This window comes from Puntigrus tetrazona, chromosome 17 (genome assembly GCF_018831695.1).
Source record: "Puntigrus tetrazona isolate hp1 chromosome 17, ASM1883169v1, whole genome shotgun sequence".
Classification (NCBI taxonomy): domain Eukaryota; kingdom Metazoa; phylum Chordata; class Actinopteri; order Cypriniformes; family Cyprinidae; genus Puntigrus; species Puntigrus tetrazona.
The window spans coordinates 10,080,654-10,092,095 of NC_056715.1; the positions used below are offsets into that span (position 1 = coordinate 10,080,654).

The window sequence follows — 11,442 nt, forward strand, 5'->3', positions numbered from 1 at the left end:
GTAAGCAAAGGTTAACTTTGAAATGTCTCGTTTATCCATTTATTTGAGATCCTTTTACTAAAAGGAGTAATAAATGAAAACGCCGCTGAATATTTTGATGCAAAAAAATGATATAGCTAAGTAGTTCTCATAAAGGAAGAATGCATATTTTGTTTTCAAATAGCTAGTTAAAACATATAGATTTGTGTAAAATTGTAATTAAGATGCGATTTATATTTAATAATGCAGTCTAACCCAAATACTGTGGCGTCCTCTGTGACTAGGGCATGTTCTCACATAAGGTCAACGTGTGTTCAGCAAACTGCTTATTAATGGTTACCTATGTGTCTGTACCTAAAAAAAATAAAGCTATCCATAGAAACATTCGAAAACATATGTACATATGAAGTGTAGCTTGTCAGCTAATTACAGTACGACGTCGTACATTTACACAAACAAGCCACAAGATGGCGCCAGTGCATTGCCAGCGGTTTAGACGCAAACGTGTATGTGATTATTACTTTGAACACTGGGTGTCGCTATATCACCTATTATATTTGAAGGCGTCCTTCGGGACTCTTCACATTACTCAACAACCAATCTCAAACCTTAAAGTGTGGAGACGGTCTGCCTCTTAAGACCATAATCCCTCTTTTAGAGTCCAGATGAGATGAATGCTAGTGTTTATCAAAGTTTGACCACAGGCCACTTTTGCAGTAAACTAGTTCTGTGGGCAAAGGTCTTTTTTGTTTGAGACTACAGACACTCAAGAGGACAGATGTGCTATTTAAATAAAGTGACTCACACTTAGACATTGTTGTGTAGGCTTGTAACTGATCATATGCTAAAAAAGTCCAAGATGACTCTTTCTGGAAAGATTTTCGTCAGATGCATTGTACTTTTACTTTTTTAACCAGTTTTTACTACACATAGCCTTTTATAAACAGCTTTTCTTTGGATTTTTTTTTGGATTGTCTTTAAAGTGACTGTGCTGGGAATGATGTTTCATATCAATAATATTTGAATCATATAAACAACTATAGAGTGAGATGAGAAGTGAAAGGAATCCCTTTTTTTCCTTATTTTCTAAACAAAAAGCACATAATTTTTTCAGTATACATCCATAAGACACATTTTATGATTTAAAGGTGGTAAAAAGGCTGCGTTGAGTTCTTCAAGAAATGATACTGAGCCACATATTTCTCACTTTCATGTATGATTTATTTTCTTGTGTAAAAAGAGTAAGTACAAAGCAAAACAAACAAACAAAAACAACAACAACAAAAACTCTTAAAGGAGTTTATGAAACTCGTTGATCTGACAGTCTGTAGAAATAGACAATCCCCACAAACATATACAATCCACTCTATATTATAGAGTTCAAATTCTAATCCACGTCTGTATTCCCACTGCCCAAGGCCCTTCCCACCCTAAAACACAAAAACACCCCTCAAGCACAATATGTACATCATCCCAGTGTTCGAGAAGCTCACTGAGACCAAACTGCAGCCATGCTGAAATGTGGAAATGTTTTCAAAAAAAAAAAAAAAAAGGGGGGGATCTTCAAGAATGGCTGGGAAGGAAGGGTGTGTGAAGAGATATTAGTTAGTCCAAATAGTCAGGAATGTAGCCAGTACAAAATATACAATGCTTGATTGTTGCCACAAAAAAAAAAAAAAACAGGAATGATTAAAAAGAAAAAAAAAATCGGAGGGCTTTTCTTTTTGTGATCTTAAAAAATCCTCGGCTTTGGTTTGTTCAAGTGTCCAGTGACCAAAGAATAGACAGCTCGAGAGGGGTGCAGATTGCTTTCCCACACTCTGAATAGAGCCTCACTCCTTCACCCGGCTCACCCCTTCACTCTCTTTTCTTCCATAAGTGGAGGAGAAAAGTTTCTATCCCGCACCTGCAGCATAGATGAGAGGGAGAAAAGTTAACTTAGAGCACACACACACACTTACTCACACACGCGCACACACTGTGGATTCAGGCGGACGGCAGACAGTCTGGCGCCAAATGGAAAACTTTCATTTGCTAGAGCTGATAGGGGAATCCAAGCTTGTTTGCTGATTGGCACGATGACCAAAAAATTAGGACACCGGGCAGACTTTAATACGTAATCTTGTCCTGTATGGCATTTACCAAAAACATGAGATTTAACCCATGCATGATGAATAATCTTGTGCTATACTTGCTCTTTAATATAAAGATTCCATTTAAAACATTCCCAGCTTAATATCACGTAGGATATGTTTTTAAGGTTCCACAAAGAACATTTTATTCTTGCTTCGTTAAAAAAAAAAAAAAAAAAAAAAAACTTAAAACCAATACGCTGGTCTGAAGAACCTAATGAAACAAAGAACATGTTTAAAAGCATCATATAGCCTTGATTGTTCTTGAAGTTTCATTTAGGGTTCTTCAGATCAGGAATGGTTCTTTATTAGAGGAGCGTTTTTTGGTGATCCTATGAGGGCCGAATAACTTTTATTTTCCATGGATAATAAAGGAGTGTAGATTAATGCCTAACAAGATGCGATTAAAGCAGAAATAAACAGTAACGTACCATTGAACGTTGTCGTTGCTCTGTCCTAATGGCACATAGCTTCATCCTCTTTGGAGAAATTGCGGCTCATCTCTGAGTTCTACAGGAGGAAAATACACGCACAGTTTGAATTTCTTCCACTGATTTCTACACGATTAACAGTAACAGTAATTTAAGGGGCAATACATAACGTCACGCTCACCTTCATTGACATGAACATGTCAGGCGTGTTTTGTGTGTCCGTCTCGTTTTCCAGCGCGATCTGTAAATCGAAGATGTAATCTATTACATGCTGAAGAATCTCCACTTGGCTCACGGACTTGTTCTGAGGGATGCTGGGCACCAGCTCCTTGAGTTTGGAGTAACAGTCATTCATGTCGGACAGCTCCTCGATGGGACTCTTGCAGCGGCTGATAGCGAGACTCTGCTCCGAGATGCAGCACACGGCTTCATAGCAGCTTCTGACGGAGCGAACGGGACTGATCGCCTTCATTCTGGATCGGACGTCGGGCTTGCTGGTAGAATCCGACTGCAGAGGTGTCTGGAGGAGTCTGGGAAGTGAGACCGACTAGCTCTCCAGCTTGACAGGTATCCAACGATTCGCTCTCTCCGCGTCTCGCGCTCATTGAACGATGGAAGCGCGAGCAGGCGGCGACCGCTTTTCAAGCGCCGCTTCGCGTGGCCCCGCCCTCTCCAAAAATAAACAAACCCTCATGTGCTGCTGGGCCAATAGTGAGAGGCTCGTTAGGGCACATGCCCCGCCCTATGCAAATAGGTAACTAGCGATTGGGAGCGTTGAGACGCCAGTCAGACAGAATAGTGGAATGAGGAAGAGCTGTCAGAGTACCAGAGAAGGAGAGAGATATATATATATATATTTTCTGTGGTGGATCTGAGTGAAGATTTGGGGTCAGTGAACCTAAACGGAGCTGGGCCAGCTTGTGCAGTAGATTAAATATAAAGTTTGCTTAAAGTTCACCCGTGTTTTCCCCCTATTAGTATTATTATTATTAACAATATGTATTTTTTTTAATTCATGTATAGGCTATAACGATCCTTTGGAGACTTTGCAGGCTATGCAATCTTAGTCATTCGCAATTATTTTAGAATTAAATTTGAATGAACACCCTGAACTTGTGATTTAGGCTGCGCTGACCTTATCTTTTCAAAAGTGCACGCTCTCGATGTGTAACATTTGTTGAGGAATAAGCGGGAGGAAAATGCTATCATCCGCTTATAATTATTCTATCTCCGCTAAGACGTGATATGGATGAATTCCATAAATCTGCTCCTCCCGTGACCTGCAGACACACTGGCGTCGGGAATTAATTCCTTTAGGAGAGACACATAGCCTAGGCTACTTGAGATTAAATATCTATGCAGAACACATTTAAGCAGCCCGCTCAAATGCAAATAGGCTGTTATACTTAATTGCTAGTTAAAATGAAAACCCTAAAATGTAAAAAGTGCCCAAGTAACTTGCATGCACGTGAGCGACGAGTTCAACGTACTTTTTTTTCCCCCAAGTAATGAATCAAGCTTGAAACTTTGATACCCCTCTCGATTCTCATGCCAAGACGGATAAATATAGATTCATTTCAATAAAACATCTCCTAATATTCTCACGATCATAGAAATATTAATAACCAACTCAGGAACCTCTGAGCAAACCACCGCGCGCGGTTTTCTTGCATTCTAAAAGTGTTACTCGTTATCTATAAATAGATCGTAACTATAGCTGTCTCCCATGACTCTTTTTTTTTTCTTCGCAAGTTACAATCAAACTACAGCCTGACTCTCTTTCCAGTTTTAACCCAGCGCATTTTTAGTTTACATCAAGATGTGTCCCCTCTTTTCTCACAGTGCTGTTTTTGTGAAGGAATGCGCTGGCGGGCCAGCTGTGTGTCCTGTCCCGCTCCAGCTGTGTTGATCTAACGCGCGAGTCCCAGACAGCCTGGCGCCGGGCTCCCGACGTCATCCATTCACGCGCTCCGGCGCGCACCCCATCTGCAAAAGACTAGTCTCGGCCGTGAAGCCGCCCTGATTGGTCGGTGCAGCTCTCAATCAAGCTCCGAGAACCCGCCCAACCTCGCGCCCAAGACATGTAGACTTGCCCGCACAATTTATTTGAGCACACCTGGGCTTACATTCAGTGAAGAGTTTTTCCGTGTGTAAAGCTCTTCAGTTTGGCTAGATTAGTTAAACTAATACAAAAGCAGCTCTGTTTTCTCAGACTGCAGTAGCATAATAGGTCTCAAATAAAACACATTCCTGTTTTGCTTGAATGGCAGGCTAGTCTATATTTTGTCGTGTTCAAACCGGTGTTAAATTGAGTACACTTTAGTCAAAGAAGACACAATATTTAATTTGTTGTGAATAAAAAAAAGGGGCTGTGAGATAGAGGCGAGGTGAGGTCCGGTCGGTTCGATAGGTCGTAGCGTAACAAGGTAGGAATAATATAACAGCATGGTTTGACTGGCATTCTGTTTCTCACGGCATCGTTACATTTGTTAGAAATTAAACATGGCGCCTAACCATCAGAAGTTTTAAAGACTGGCCTGTTCACGCCTTTTATTTGAAGTGCATGCGACCGGATGAATGCACTTTTTTTGCAGGCCGTGCCGATTACTTAGGGTGCACAGAAACTGCCCTTATAGTTGATGCTCACCTTGCTGCACGTCTGCAAGAAATTCAGCCCTTTCCTTTCTTGCCAAGACCAACAGCATGGGAAGAAGGCCTCTGCAGGTATCCAGATAGTTTCAAAAATAGCAATAAAAATATTTCAAAAAAGATGATGTGGGTGTGAGAGCAAAACACGGATGACCAAAAAAAGAAAAGAAATTTAAAACAGATCCATGGAAATGTTTCATCATCTCTGCTGATACCAAGCAACTCCCTAAATGTTTGCTTGGGAGAAGACACTGTTTTGTCTCAAACATTAGGCCTTTGTTATACCAGAGCGATAATAAGTACAGTATGTCATTGCCCAATATGAAGGACGGCTACTGCATAGAGTAGGCCTACGTGTCCCTTTCAGTGCAATTTGGCTTATAACTAACAAATGTACAATTCGTTAAAATCAAGTCACTTTAGTCATTTACATCTCTACTTCAATGACATACCCTGTTCCATACCAACTTCCTGCTTCTTTTGAAATTGTTTTCATTACTCATTAGGCTATATAATTACATTTTTAATCTAAAATGCTGATTTTAAAAAAATCGCTCCTAATCATGCAAATCAACCATTTTGTTTCATGGACGATTTGCATGATTAGGAGCATGACGCTGATTTATTCGTTTATTTTTGTTTCATTTTTATTTGTTCATATTAACGGTTTACTCCATCTGCATGTCTTATTTTACTTCAATTTACGCATTTTGCAATGTTGTTGGCAATGCAAATATGCAGTTATGTCATGCCAATAAAGCATATTAAGCTAGGATGAATATGTCCTTATTATTCCCTAATCACGTGACACGCCACATAGGCTACCTCGTGAACTGACCTGATGTGACGTTTAATTACAATTTGAAAACTATACCTCTTTTAAGTGCTGGTACTGATGAATTCAACACAGGGGACACGTGAGGCGTATTTTCAGGGTGACTGCGGTGTCTGTGGACCAGGTCCGGCACAATCGAGCCTGTTTTTCAGCGCATGGGAGAATGTGGCGACTGGCGTCAGCGAGTCTGCCCTGCTCCGCGTCCCCGCCCTCGGCTCGCCCCCGCGCCTCTGTGCAGCTGGACGCACACAATCAAGCCATCAACAATCGCCGTGCATAATTAGCACGGCCCTCCACCCCCTCCCGCCCTCATCACTCCCAAAGAAAATCTTTCAAGGCGTTTTTTCCCTCTTCGTCGACAAAGCCTCTCTATTTGTCCAATAGCAATGAGGGATCGCCGAGAAAACCGCGAGAATATTCTCCACGGAGAAAGGAGTGGCGACTTTTGAGTGAGAGATAGCGATAGGTAGTGTTTGAAACGGCAAGAGGAGCGATACAACTAATTGATAATGAACAGATTTTGTATGACATTATAAAAAATAAAATAAAAGCAATGGTCAAAAAGGTTTACGAATATGAAACCTTTGACCACAAAACCAGTCATAACAGTCAGTTTTTAGATTTTAGGACAATATTTGGCCAAGATGTACAACTATTTGGTAATCTGATGGGGCAAAATAAATAAATGAATGAACAAAATGTAAAAATAGAACTACAAAAAAATAAATAAATATTGAGAAAAATGTGCCCTAAAGTTCTTAGCAATGCATATTACTAGTAAAAATGTTGTAATTTACAAACATCTTCACTGAACATGATCTTTTCTTAATATCCTAATGGCATATTTTTGGCATGAAAGTATGTATTGTGTGCTATTGATTTATGACCGGTTTTGTGGTCCAGGGTCACATATTATTAATAAAATAAAACACTATTGTTATTGAAATATAGTGGGCCTTCAATGTGTAATTTAGTTGTAGTAAAAGGATAAAAAAAAAAAAAAAAAAAAACATCTTTTAATAGTATCTTTAATATGCCTTGCAGGGCAGCGAGACCAGATCGGCTTGCAACTAATATTCTGAAAGAGATCTCTGAAAGAGAAACAGAAAAACATCATGGAGCCATAAATGTACTGCCAGAGGTTTGTGCTTAAATTACATAACTGGTTATGTTTGCATTGGTTGCATTGATCCAAGGTTAAGTAGGGCTACACAGTAGGCATTTATCCTGGGGTCAAACGCATGAGTATCATACAGCATATGCACCGACTATAAAAACAGACTGAGACAGGAGTTGGATTTAGATGACAGGAACAAGGGAAAAAGAGAAGGGATGAAAGAAGGATAAAAGAGGGCAAAACATTGTAAGAGACAGCGAGACAGAGCTCAGGGAGATAAACCCAGGCCAAAAGCCCTCTTGTCCTCACAGACAGTTTTACTGAGTGTCTGCATGTAAATTAGAGCCAGTGTGCACACATTTCTTTCTGGGTCAAGGATGCTTTGACATCACTGAGAGTTCTTTGGTTTTTCGATTTCAAAGTATACGCATGCACACGTACATCTACACGTTCGCATGTTCATTTGAGATCTTTCCATGAACAGACGATGTGAAAGAGCCATTGAGAAACAAACAGCTGATTTCTTGACACATGGTCTCCCTCCTTTTGCTGTTCCTATCCAGGTCACTGCCTCTTCCTCTCTTTCCTCAAGATGCTTCATACACACACTCACACAATAACTGACCTGATTTCAAGACCAACGTGGATAGACAGCCAACTAATCAGACATAACTAACCTCTTATCTTCTGAGATGTCACCATTTGCTTGCTGTCCCACTACACACGCATCGTCTCTGATTCAAACAGACACGACAGCACACTTTAGGTTCCTATGTGACTTTACATCACGGTCTATAAGAAAGCCAAGACCATTGCTAGGGGGCTTCGTGAAAAAGATGAGTTAGCATTTACAGGAAGAAGTACAAAAAAAAAATGTAAAAGAAAAACTCATCATCATGAAATGATTATTTTTGAAAGAATTCAGTAATATGAAATTAATTGTGAAAGTAATTATGAAAGAATTCAGTAAGTAGTAACATTGGGAAATGATATTATAATTCAAAATCTATTTCTATTGGACTATACTTTATAAATTAATTTATGTCACATGATCCTTTAGAACTATGTTTGAGTTGGTGCTCAAAAAACAGTTCTTATTGTTGATGTTTTAAACAGCTGTTGTGCCTAAAATTTTGATACATTTTGTATGGATTTGTTAATTCATGTAAAAATTTCATTGAAATAGACATTTTTTTGTGACTGAAATGTCTCACTTTTGCTTCAGGTCAATTTAATGTTATTGTTGAATAAAATATATTCTTTCTTTCTTAATATCCCCAAACCTTTAAACAGTAGTGTACATCAAATATACTACACTAAATGAATGTGCAAGAAGATAGTATATTTAAAAAAAAAAAACAAATCAGTAGAACCTCTTCAGAAAATAAAAGACAGAAAGCAAGAAGGCTACACGTAAAATAATGTCTAAAATAAATATATACTCGTTCTGTACACAGAGCCTCTCAAATTATTTCTCAGCAAATCCACAAAGCTGCTCAGTTTTAACCTTCAAACCGTTGATTTAGTGTGACTCTTTAGATAAAACAACAGACGATAGATGATGATATAATTGATATAATTATTCAAGATCATTGCATTAATTAGTTAATAATCGCAAGACAATGAAGCAGCTAGGTCAGAAACAGCAGTAAAGCTTAAGAGGTCATCAGGCCTTGATATGGTCGTGTTCTAGCTAATGTCAGGGTGACTGAACGAGATTATGGGGGATGTGGTAAATCTAAGATTATACGTCAGTTTAGCATTCCCTGTCTGGGGGGGAGGGCTTAAGATAGAGAGCTGATGACCTTTGACTTGCGAAGAGGCCATATAGTGAGAAGCACAGAGTAATTAAGATAAGATTCACAGTGAGAAACGACTCCAGTAAACAAACTGTCCCGCAATGTCTCAGTGTGAATCACTTCAAATAAACATAAACAATCATTTACGCTGAGTTTTAGGCCGGCGAATATGAGCGTTTTGGGACGTGAGAAGGTGTAAATGTGATCATATGTTTGGGTGTGTGGATTTGGTTTGTGTGATAAAGAAGCACGTTTAATTGCAGGACTGTGTATGTGTTGTTTGTAACGGGTGTTAAATAACCACAAAGATGCTCACCTGTGTCAACGGATTAAGTTAATTATCAGCTTTCAGACGTCTACCAAGGTCTGACCATCAGCAATGATGGAGAGACAGATAGGGATGATAAGTAGGCAAACGCTGTGATTATGCAGACTTTAAAAATAAAACGTGAGACTGAAATATCTGTCCATTAGTTTGGAAAAAACGTGAGAAGCTCTGTAACAAAAACTAGTCAGTTGTATATCTATCTATACAAGAGAAATTCTTATTCATTATGGGTGCCGCAAACATTGATTGACTGTTCTACAACTTTGGCCAACCTGGTGTCATAAAAACACTTTTTTGTGTAGTCTTCTGCTGTCTATATACCTTCTGCATCAAAAACATCTTAATTTGTGTTCATAAGATGAATAAAGGTCCTATGGCTTTGGAATGACATGAGGATGAGTTATTAAGACATTTTTGGGTAAAGTATCTCTTCAAAGTTGGTTGTCATACTTGCAAGCGAGTGTGCTGTGGGAGTTCATATCTTCCTATAATAATAAGAACATCTCTAAAAATATTTTATTTTTCACTGAGTTTAATGCCATGCATTTGGAATTATATTACGGTCACGACTAGTTATTTTAGTCAGCATAAAAAAGGAAAACCGTAACGTTGGAAGCATATTAATGCCGAAGAGTACATTTTCAGCGCTCGAGCCAAACCATTTTCATTGTGTAACTGTTGTATTTTGTGCCCATGCAGCCAGTATGGTTTCATTTTTAACTGTCTGGCTGATAACAGCTTGTTAGCCGTTGCCTTGGTAACAAACGTGTTTACATACCATATGAGATGTAAATAGCAACCGTATTATGAAGGATATGTTTGTGTTTCTTTGTGTTCCAAGACAGCAAACCATCAAGTGACCAATCATGAGTGGCGGCATCACTACACTACACTATACGTTTTGTAAAATCATATATTTTAATATTTGAATCACATAATCAGCTTCATTTGTATTTGCTTTTTTTTTTGATGTAGTAAATTTGCTTGGTAGCTCACCTGATAAAAGAGCTCTTGTAGGAACAAGCGGGTTGTAAGTGTGCATAGTCACAGCGTTTGCCAAGTGTGTTGCTTTAGCAAATGAGGCTTTATTTTGTGTTCGCAGAAAATACATTAAGTAAATGCTCTCATAAACCACAATAGAGCATTAACCGCTTAGCTCTACTAACTGCACATTTCATTTATGAACTGTTGTGACAAGTTAATCTATTTTAGATAGGAAAAAAAAAAAGTGTCGCTAAACATGTTAGAAACGACATAGTTCGTAGAAACATTGCCATAAGATCTTTGAGTTGTGAAACTTTTACTATAGTATATGTATATAGTATATGTTTTGTAAATTCATATATTTTAAAATTTGAATCTCATAATTATTCACAATACAACACATGAGTACGGCATCTTCTATGTTTGGCAACAGCTTGTGTGAGGATGGTCATCGACTGCAGCAGCACCTGTCCAGCTTCAGGAGATGTCCATTATAGATGTTAGGGTTGCCATAATCTCAGCTGTGGTCTCTGGGAAGGTGGGTGGTAGAAGAGCAATTGTTTAAGGTTAAAGACAAAATATAAGACACCCACTTTCACCCCATAAAACGCCACCATATGATTTGTGATTTTTATGCCTCGCTGCAGCTTCTGTATTACCGTAACCTCCAAATGACATCCAACTAACATCTGGAAGATGTTATCCGTCACCTGGCCCAGGCTTTGTGCCGTAATTTGAGCTGAAGTCACGAGCGGTGCAAGATGTTGTCTCAGAGTCGGGTGCGTTGCTCTCGATGGATCCATAGAGCAGCGCTCGCTCACAGCAGGGGACCTTAATGCGGCATGTACGCACAATGGCCCAGATACGGTATTTTGTATGTTGTGGGGTTATTGTGTCTCTGTCTCTCATAATGGCCCATAATAAGCACAGCAGCACAGCTGGCGTGTTTTGGAGATGGCACTTCCTGAGGGAGTGTTCCGCAGAGAAATAATGACGGCTTTGATTGGACGGTGGGGAGAGAGTGGCAGTTCCTGCTCTTTTGTTCCATTGTGCAGAAGATGGAATGGGAAAAGAGTGTGAGTGTGTTGGGAGATTATACACAGCTGTTGGAGATGTCATATTAAAGACACACTTCACACACACACACACACACGTGCGTATTTTTCTGCCCTTCCCTGGCAAGACAAC

At 39.3% G+C, this 11,442-nt stretch overlaps 1 protein-coding gene across 1 annotated transcript; it reads right to left on the reverse strand.

Moving 5' to 3' along the window:
• Positions 1–1,634: 1,634 nt before the first annotated feature.
• On the reverse strand, positions 1,635–3,164 carry id3 (inhibitor of DNA binding 3). Its single transcript, XM_043263281.1, has 3 exons — positions 2,724–3,164; positions 2,543–2,621; positions 1,635–1,885 (listed from the first exon to the last, which is right to left on the reverse strand). Exons 1-2 carry the CDS (start codon positions 3,012–3,014, stop codon positions 2,568–2,570), a joined length of 345 nt encoding a protein of 114 aa, XP_043119216.1. The 5' UTR covers positions 3,015–3,164; the 3' UTR covers positions 1,635–1,885; positions 2,543–2,567.
• Between the last annotated feature and the right edge of the window lie 8,278 nt (positions 3,165–11,442).

What these genes read in the sequence shown, in the direction of transcription:
- id3 (XM_043263281.1), bottom strand. Translation starts at nt 3,014, where the DNA reads ATGAAGGCGATCAGTCCCGTTCGCTCCGTCAGAAGCTGCTATGAAGCC. An exon ending in ACATGTTCATGTCAATGAAG is followed by an intron (nt 2,622 to 2,723) that starts GTGAGCGTGACG and finishes TTCCTCCTGTAG; the next exon opens with AACTCAGAGATGAGCCGCAA.